Raw genomic sequence first — 9,073 nt, forward strand, 5'->3', positions numbered from 1 at the left:
TTTCCTCCTTTGTGAAATGGGGGTGGGGTGGGGGTTGAATCGAGGGCGCCGTTTCCTTCGTGTCGGCGTGGGCGGAGCTAAACTGGGAAGGCTTCTCGGAGGAAGCCACCCGGGAAGGGTTAGGGAGAGGCAGGGACGGGCGCTGGCCGGCCCAGCCCCAGCCTCCGAGTGGCCCGAGGCGGAGCGGGTAGACCGGGCCCGCGAGGTTGGGACTGCAGGGCGGGGCCGGGGTGGGTCGGAGAGGGGAGGGCCCAGGCAGGCCCGACACCCCCAGCTCAGTCCTGACCCTGGAGACACCGCCCGGGGGCGGGGCTTCCGGTGGCGGCGCAGGAGGGGTTGGGGGGGGGGTCACCAGGACGTCCCGTGACTCTGGGAGGACGGCGCGTCACATGACACGGAAGTGACTTGGAACAGGAAGAGGACGAAAAAAACACCGTCCGCAGCCCCAAGCCGAACCGGACCCGCCGCCGCCATGAACAGCAAAGGCAAGAGCGGACAGGGGGCGAAGCCGGCGGGGCAGGGCCGGGGGCCGGCCGGCCGGGGGCCTCGGGGAGCCGTAGGCCCGGACGGGGGCCGGCCGCCTTCGTCGCTGAGGGGCCAGGCCCCGGGCCCGCGTCGCGCTCGCTCCCGGTCGAGGCCCCGAGCCACGGCCGCTCGCCCCCTCCCTGAGCTTTTTCCCTTAAAGCCTGTGGCGCAGTTCTGAGCTGCAGGGGGGCCGGGGCGGGATGGGCAGGCCGCGAGGCCAATGGGGAGCGAGGGCTCCGATGGGGCTTGGCCAATGAGAAGCCGGACGGGGGCGGGACCGAGAGCTGCCTGGTGACGGGCGCCCCCCATCCCTCCTCCGGCCTGGGGGAGCTGGAGGGGGAGCGTCGGTGCCTTTGGGGGAGGGCTGGGCTCTAGGGGCCGCGGTCTGGGGCTGCTCGCTTTGCTGCCGGCCTCCCTTTTCTTGATAGCTGTGAATGTGTCGGTTAAATCGGCCCAGCACCGGCGCGAGCCCCCTCCGGGGGTCGGGGCGCCCTCCGCCCCTCTCCCTGGATTGTTCTATTGTCTGGGAAGCCCTTCTAACGGGGCCTGGCCGGGGAGGGGAAGGAGCCCAGATTGGGGTTCAGGTCTGAGGCCCACCGTGTGACCTTGGGCAAGTTACTCCACTTCCCGGATCCAGAGTGCCCTCTAACCATTAGGCTCCCAATAACGACCAATAATTGTCACTATAGGTGGCATTTGGATAGTCTGGTAAGGAGTGCGGACCGGTCAGCTTACCTGGGCCTCAGTTTACTCCTCTGTAAAACAGTGGCAAAGTCGGTTGACTTATTTTTCGCTTTTTAAAGCAAAATGTTTATTTGTAAATGACATTCGCATTTAACAGAACTGGACGCAAACCCTTTTTACAAATTAAAAGGGATAGGGATGTGGCTTCTTCCATTGCTTTTAGGCTAATACTCGGAAGTAATTAACACCTGCCTCCCAGATTTGTCTTAAGGATCGAATGAAATGAGAAGTGTAAAGTGCTTTGCAAACCCTCAAGGGTTTGCAGTGATTTCTTGTTATTATTTGGCCCTCACCACGATTCTACGATGTAGGTGCTGCTGTTTTCCCCATTTTATGCAGATGAAGGAACTTGAGGCACAGAAAGGTGAAGTGATCTGTCCAGGGTTATGACAGGATTTGAGCTCCGAGCTTTGGCTCCTTGTCCAGTGCTCTAGATAAGATAATTGGCTTAGGTGATCCTAGGTCCCTAAGGTCTATTCCATTTCAAGATCCTCTTATTCTTCCCTGGTGGGGGAAAACCGCTGGTGTGGTGGTAGGCCATGATGGGCTTTGGAAGTTGTGCTGGAGTTACAGGATATATATGCAAATCCTGGCTCAGACATTTATTAGCTGTGTGACCTTGGGTATGTCATTTAAGGTTTCTGGGGCTCAGTTTCCTCATCTGTAAAATCAGGGATTTGGACCATTTCTATCTCTTAATCTATGTATGATCTAGCGGCTTCTGCATCTGCTAAATCTCCTCTTTCTGAAGTTGACCTTGAAGGTCATTGTAGACCTTTGGATCCAGGCAAGAAACCCATCCAAATCTAGACACCTGACTAGGATGATTAGTAAGGCCAACCCTGGAGCCAGGGATCCCTTACTAATTGATATGAGTACATCCCATCTCCTATCCTTACCGGTACCTAGAAGTCCTCCAGCTTCAGAGAGAGCCGAGAATAATCAGAAGAGTTCCTATTCATAAGGTGTTTTCCTTGAAACTGACTGGACACACTCCCCCCGCATATTCCTGTAGAGTAGATTGTACAATTCCCAGCCTGGGCCTATCAGAATCCCTAATCTGTAGCTGCAAGATAGTACCTTCTTCCCCCTTCCCCTGTTTGTTCCGCTGCATCATCCCTTTCCAAGCTGTTTGTCAGACCCCACTTCTAGGGGTCTGCACAGCTGTGTGAGTCTTTGGGCAGCGTGCCCTCTCTCTGGCCACATATGATTCCACTACACGTGCCTTTTTGTGTCTTCTAGGGCAGTATCCAACGCAGCCCACATACCCTGTGCAGCCTCCTGGAAATCCAGTGTACCCTCAAACCATGCATCTCCCTCAGGTTCCACCATACACGGATGCACCTCCAGCCTATTCTGAGGTAAGAGTGTCAAGATTTTTAGGTGTTGGAGCAGGCCGAAATCATGTGCCACCATTGCCCTGTCTTTATAGAGGGTTAGAATTTCAGAAACAGTGGCATGAATGAAAAAAATCATTGCTATTGGGTTGAAGATGTGTTATCTAATGAAAGCCCTGGGTAGGGGGTAGTGAGAGCAGAGCAGTATGGGAGGGGGGAGGTGATGATGGTGACTGTAACAACCCTGACATCTCTCCTTAGGCTCTCCCTCATTGGGGAGAGGGTCTTGAGAGCAGGCTCAGAGGTAGGGGGAGGGAGGCTATGATTAAGACATTTGCTGGCTTCATAAGTGACATAGTTTCTACTGGAGAATTGAACGTTGACTATTAAAATACAAAATAAATACCGTAGGAAATAAACTGGTTTTTTCTTCTGCCCCTTTTTAGCTCTATCGTCCAAACTTTGTGCACCCAGGGACTGCAACAGTTCCCACTATGTCAGCTGCATATCCTGGTGCTTCTTTGTTTCTTCCCATGGGTCAGTCTGTGGCTGTTGGGCCTGTTGGCTCTGCTGTACCACTGGCTTACTATCCACTTGGTCACGTATACCCCCCGGGTTCAACAGTGCTGGTGGATGGAGCATATGATCCTGGTGCCAGGTTTGGAGCTGGGGCTACTGCTGGGAACATTCCTGTGAGTATGACTAGAAAACACTGGGTCTTTCCTGGTGCTGCATGTTTGCCTCTAAGCATCCCAATGTCCTGAGTTGCTAAAACCTCAAACTTCTCTTTCATGTTGAGTATTACCCCATGACCTTGGACAAGTTGCTTAACTAGGCCTCAGTTTTCTCATCTATAAAATGAGGGGGCTGGGCTAGATATCCTTTAAGCCTCTTTTCAACTCTAAATCTGTGGTCCTGATCCTGGAATCCCTCCAGCATCCCTGGGCAGTGATTGTCGACAGTTTACACCCACCTGTGAGGCAGGTATCAAGGGGGGGGAGGTGAAAGGAGAACCTCTAGCAGCAATAACCTGGTAATTAATTGTAGCTGACAATCTCTTTTTCTAAACCTAGACCCCTTTACCCTATCCTCCTGATTTTCAGATTTGGGGCTATTTCCCAGTTCATCTAAGAGTGAAAGAAGGAGCAGTTTAAATTGGTTTAACGAAAGTTTGCCTTTACTCAGTAGGCATTTAACTTACTACCAACCGTGGCCACAGTTCTGCACAATCTTATCTTCAGGTTGTTTCCAGGAGGTTGGCATTTTTTGGTTTAATTGTTTCCAGATTATCTGGGAATTTGTCTTCCATGTATCCATTAAAAAGGGAAATTTGGAACTGGTCAAACTTTTCTTAAGTAACTCTGCACCAACAGTGACAACCATGGTCATATCAGCATCTTTGTACGCACCCAAGAGGTATCTATGTCTCTGAGAAAGGAAAGTTCTTAAGCTGTAAATACAGGTAGTTATAAATTTTCCTTGATTTCCCCAAAGCACCAGGTCAGTCCCAGAGCCGTATTTGCTCCCTGTGAATATTCTACTGGGGCTTAAGAGCCCCACATTGAATTTGCCTCTTGGGCACAAGTTATATTACCATATGTTCCAAATAACATTGCTCTGAGTAGAGTTATTTTGCAGTAATATGATTCTTATTGCAAAGCATCAATAAATAATTACCATATACAACTGTAACATCACAAAACTCCCTGTAAATTACTCCCTAAAATGAAAACTGGGTATTTATCAATCATTACCTTCTGTTTTCTTAGAGCAAAATAATAGGATGGGATATGCCTATATTTGAGATGTCCTTTTTAAAGTATGATTCTGATCCCCCAGATAGAATCTCCAGGGATTTTGTTTTGGTGTTTCTCTCTACCATTTGTAAAATGTCCTGTTAACTTTCTGGAAAAGGCTCACCTTGGAGCAAAAGTAGCATCCAAAGAAGATTTAGAAGGAACTCAACCCTTGGAGAGTTCCGGGATTGTAGAGGACCCAGTATGAGTCTTAACTCTACACAAGTCATGGTCTCTGTCTCACTGTAGCAGGGCATCTTTTGAAGGAATATTAGTATCCCTCTTCCAAATGTTCTTCTTTGTTTCCTTTGGGTAGTCAGGAAGGGAGTAGCACCCCAAATGTGCTGATAAGGAATACGTTGGCCAGTCCTGCGAAATTCTCTTGTTCATCAAATTGCCATTCTTCCTGATAGGCCCTCCTTCCTATTTCCCCTGGGGCCCCATTTTCCCTGCACCAGTTTTTCTGTGCCCATTCAACCTTGTTCTTTACTTCCAGCCTCCACCCCCTGGTTGCCCCCCCAATGCTGCTCAGCTTGCTGTAATGCAGGGGGCCAACGTGCTAGTAACTCAGCGGAAGGGGAACTTCTTCGTGGGTGGCTCGGATGGTGGCTACACCATCTGGTGAAGAACCAAAGCCACCCCCGTGCCAGGAAAGACATCACACACCGTCAGCACTTCTCACAATGTAACTGCTTTAGTCATATTAACCTGAAGTCAAAGTTTAGACACATGTTGTTGGGGTGTCTTTCTGGTGCCCAAACTTTCAGGCACTTTTCAAAACTTAATAACAAACCATGTAATGGTAGCAGTACCTCCCTAAAACATTTCAAGGTGGGGGGAGGGGGGTGATCCATTCATAAAATGAATGTGGGCAAATCTTCCCTGAAGATGTTCCTTTAATTCCTTTGGAGTAATACTGCACCATACTGGTCTTTGCTTTTAGTAATAAACCATCAAATTAGGTTTGGAGGGAACTTTGATCTTCTGAAGAATTAAAGTTGCCAAATTATTCTGATTGGTCTTAAATCTCCTTAAAGTCTTTGATTTCTGTTACTTGTTATAAATGAAATGCATAGATGTCTGCCTTTTTCCTTCACATCCTTTGCCCCTTCCCCCACTTCCCTCGCCAATCTCCATTGAATCAATGGTGCAGGACAGAAAGCCAGTCAGACTTCTTTCTCTCTCTCCCTGCACCTCTCCCTACTTCTTATGTGAGAGGAGACCTTGGCTCTCCTTATCTTTTGACCTTTTATTCAAAAGGATCCTCTGAAACCACTTGTGTTCACAGTTTAGACCCCCATTCTTACCCCTCAGCAAAGGCTGAGAATGGACCATTCCTTTTGTACTCTTCTCATGGATGCCTCTGCACACAAAAGCCTCATCCTGATTTGTTTTGGTGCCAGAAACACATGATCTGAGCACTGAATGTCGATGCTAACTGCGCTTTGGTCAACTATAGGTTTAAAATGAGAGAGGCAAGGGAAGGGTTCTGTTTCCAACAGTGGGATAGATGACTTCACAGTCCAATTAAGGGGAGTTTTGAGAGCAGAAATTGGTTGCCATCTGTTTAAATGTCTGAGGCAGCTAGCTGACCATGGCCATTAATTAACTGCTCAAGAGCTGGGTTAATGGGATTGTATTGTGAATGGGTCACTTTAAGATGAGTTCAATAGAAGTCTCATTAGGGTTGAAAAGATTCAGGGATCCTCAGTCTTTTAATTTTTGTTTTTTTGGAATTGGATTTGATGAATATATTTTATCTTATAATTTCAGTTCATCTAAATTTGACTGTATTCTGTATATATGGTGTTTGACTGTACCATTGACTGTTATGGAAGTTCAGCGTTGTATGTCTCTCTCTTCACTGTGGTGCACTTAACTTGTGGATTTTTTATACTAAAAATGTAGAATAAAGAATATTTTGAAGATTTGAATAAAGTGATGAAGTTGCATTACACCTTAACTCCAAGTATTTCTCACCCAGCTCATTTCTAGATGTCTTCTGAATTATCTTCTGTAGCCTTATGAGGGCTCTGACTAGTACAGTACCATCAGGTTAATTCCTGAATCCCTGTGGCTGGCATCTTTGGTGGTTTCAGACAGGTATTTGAAGATAATAAAAAAGAGATTCTCAATTTTGGGGTGCGTGAACTTAAAAACATTAAAAAAATAATTTTAGTATAATTGGTTTCTTATGTATTTAAAAAACATTCAAAGAAGGATTCATAGGCTTCACTGACACACAGAAAGATTAAAAACTCCTGCAGTATAACCAGGTTTTATTGGCAGTTTTACCTAGTTTTGTAGTAAGGAACACCTGTGGGGGTGAAAACAAGGGTGTGCCAAACATCCAGACGCTTTACTGCTTGGCAGCATGTGGACCATAGCCCACAACCAACACATAGTGCAATGCCCTGTTCAGTAAATGAATTCTGAGTACCAGGGTGTTAGGGCTGAAGACAATCAGAAGATATGAAAAGCTGCCCTCCAGAAGCTTCTCTGAGCTTAGTCCAGAAGATACCGGAACAAAGAGGGTGGTAAGGTCAGTGTTTCTCCCCTTCCCCTGGAGTTTTCAGGCTGCGTTCTTGGGGGATTTTATTCTAACCAGAACAAAGGCAGAGTCAAGTTGTGCTGAGCAACTTCTAGATCTCCAGGAGTTGTGAACCCAATAAAATGCTTCTGTGGCATTATTTTTTCCAGTTAGCATCCTTAACATCTCTACAGCATCTGAGGGTTTGTTAAATCCCTCTTTCCAACCTTGCCCTCAGAGACCACCATTTTCCTGGTTTTCCTAACCTGACTACTCTGCTGTCTCTCTATCCTCTTCCTGACCCTGTAAGCAGGGTGTTTCCCTAGCCTTTGTCTCCTCAGCGTTTTCCTTTCTTCTGCAGCAACAGTTACTGCCTCTACAAGTCTCCAGATCTCTTTCTAGTCCTGATTGCTCAGCTCCAGGCCTGCTTGGGAGCCCTCTCCACCTGGATGCAACTCAGTATTTCCAATGCCAAGCTCATCGTCTTTTCCTTTAAGTCTCTTTTGTCTTCCAATTTCACTCTTCGTGTCAGTGATGTTTGTCCAATCTCTGATGCTGGAAACAGTTTGAGATTTTAAACTTTTCACTCTGCATTATTAACTCGAGCAGTTAATCCCCTGTCCATTCTAGTTTATTCTCTTTCCATTGCCACCCCTCTAGTATAGACTGGCTCTCATTACAATCTACCTGGACTTTAGCCATAGCCTTGTAACAGATTGTCTCTCCCTCTCCCCCGTCCCACTCTATCCTGTTGATCTTTACTCATAGATCTCACCTTTGTAGTACTCCTTTCCTTAAAAATCCTTAGTAGCTTCTTGTTGCCCAAATGATTCCAGTTCTAACTCCTTTGCCTGCATTCATGCTTCATTTTCTTCCTGTCATCTGCCTAGCCGCTTGAACAAAAACCATTCCCCAGAAGGCCTGACCCCGTCACCCTGCTGTGGGGCTCCCATCCTAATGGGTGATTGCTTTAGTTTGCTACTATAATAGGAAGGACCTAGTTCTAGCCACTTCACTACTTAGCCATCTCATCTTTGTGTTCCAGTTCTTGTACCATGATCACATCAACTCTCGTTGCCAATCTATTTATTCTATGTATCCATTCTGTGTATCCCTGTAACATTTTAAACCAAAATTCCCATTGGCTATCACTCCCCTATATATATTGTCTCCCTGTGGTGGAGCATTGTCCTAATCTTGAGCCCATGAAAGTTAGCTTTTCCTTAAGTATTGAAACCATCCTGGCAATGAGGATGAATAGTTCAGGTTACCGACATTATTCCCCTGAATACAAAACAGCCAGGAGTACTCTTGGTATTGTCTTGATGCTTGGCTTATAGATCATTATGGGTAACTCAGGCAGAGATACTTTGTGCTGTATACATTTTTCCCCCCATTTATTCATCCATCCATCCATTTGGGAGCCTACACAATCTGGCACTACCCTAACCTTCTAGCCTTGACTGTAGTCTGTGCAGCAGTCCAGCGGTTCTTGAGTTTGGTTGGAAAGGAAATTACATCTTCATTTTCATTAACTTCTAATTTAACATTTCCTTCAATTATATAAAAACATTCAGAGAACAGGTCTATAGGCTTCAGCAAATGGCCAAAGGTCTCTGTGACACAAAGGTTAAGAACCCCAGCTCTAGCCAAATTAGGCTATTCTGTATTCCTTTACTCTCTCCAAAATGAAGATGTGTGTGTGGGAGTCATGGCCTGATACTAATCAACTTGAAGGAAGATGGATTGCATCCTACTCTCTCCAATCATACTTTAAACCAACATAACCACACCTGCCCTTATTCCCCAATACTCTTTTCCCTCTCATGAGTTCCCAACCTCATCATTTCTAAGCCTGAAGTCAGCCTCTCAGTCAGTTATGATCTAATTGCTACAATGAGCAGTGAGAAAGAGCCTTGCCTCCCTACTCTTCAGTTTGGGTGAGATAGTGAGTTGAATACTGTGAGTTCAGGCAGATCACAGATCTCACTATATTATCTTCTCCCCCAAATCCATCCTTCTTCCTAACTTTCCTGTTATTGTCCAGAGTGATCCATGCTCTCAACTTGGTTGTTTTCAACTCTTCAGATTAGGGGTGAAGCAAGGATGTGTATCATCATTATTATTTAGTATTATACTAG

At 46.6% G+C, this 9,073-nt stretch overlaps 1 protein-coding gene across 2 annotated transcripts; it reads left to right on the forward strand.

The window, feature by feature from the left end:
• Window positions 1-287: 287 nt before the first annotated feature.
• DAZAP2 (DAZ associated protein 2) lies at window positions 288-6,365 on the forward strand. 2 transcript variants are annotated; one of them, XM_072654706.1, is made up of 4 exons: window positions 288-485; window positions 2,512-2,630; window positions 3,053-3,298; window positions 4,899-6,365. In XM_072654706.1, exons 1-4 carry the CDS (start codon window positions 473-475, stop codon window positions 5,025-5,027), a joined length of 507 nt encoding a protein of 168 aa, XP_072510807.1. In that variant the 5' UTR covers window positions 288-472; the 3' UTR covers window positions 5,028-6,365. The 2 variants fall into 2 exon arrangements, with proteins under 2 accessions (XP_072510807.1, XP_072510808.1); XM_072654707.1 differs by lacking the exon at window positions 288-485 and adding an exon at window positions 844-1,233.
• Window positions 6,366-9,073: the final 2,708 nt, after the last annotated feature.

This window comes from Notamacropus eugenii, chromosome 3 (genome assembly GCF_028372415.1).
Source record: "Notamacropus eugenii isolate mMacEug1 chromosome 3, mMacEug1.pri_v2, whole genome shotgun sequence".
NCBI lineage: Eukaryota > Metazoa > Chordata > Mammalia > Diprotodontia > Macropodidae > Notamacropus > Notamacropus eugenii.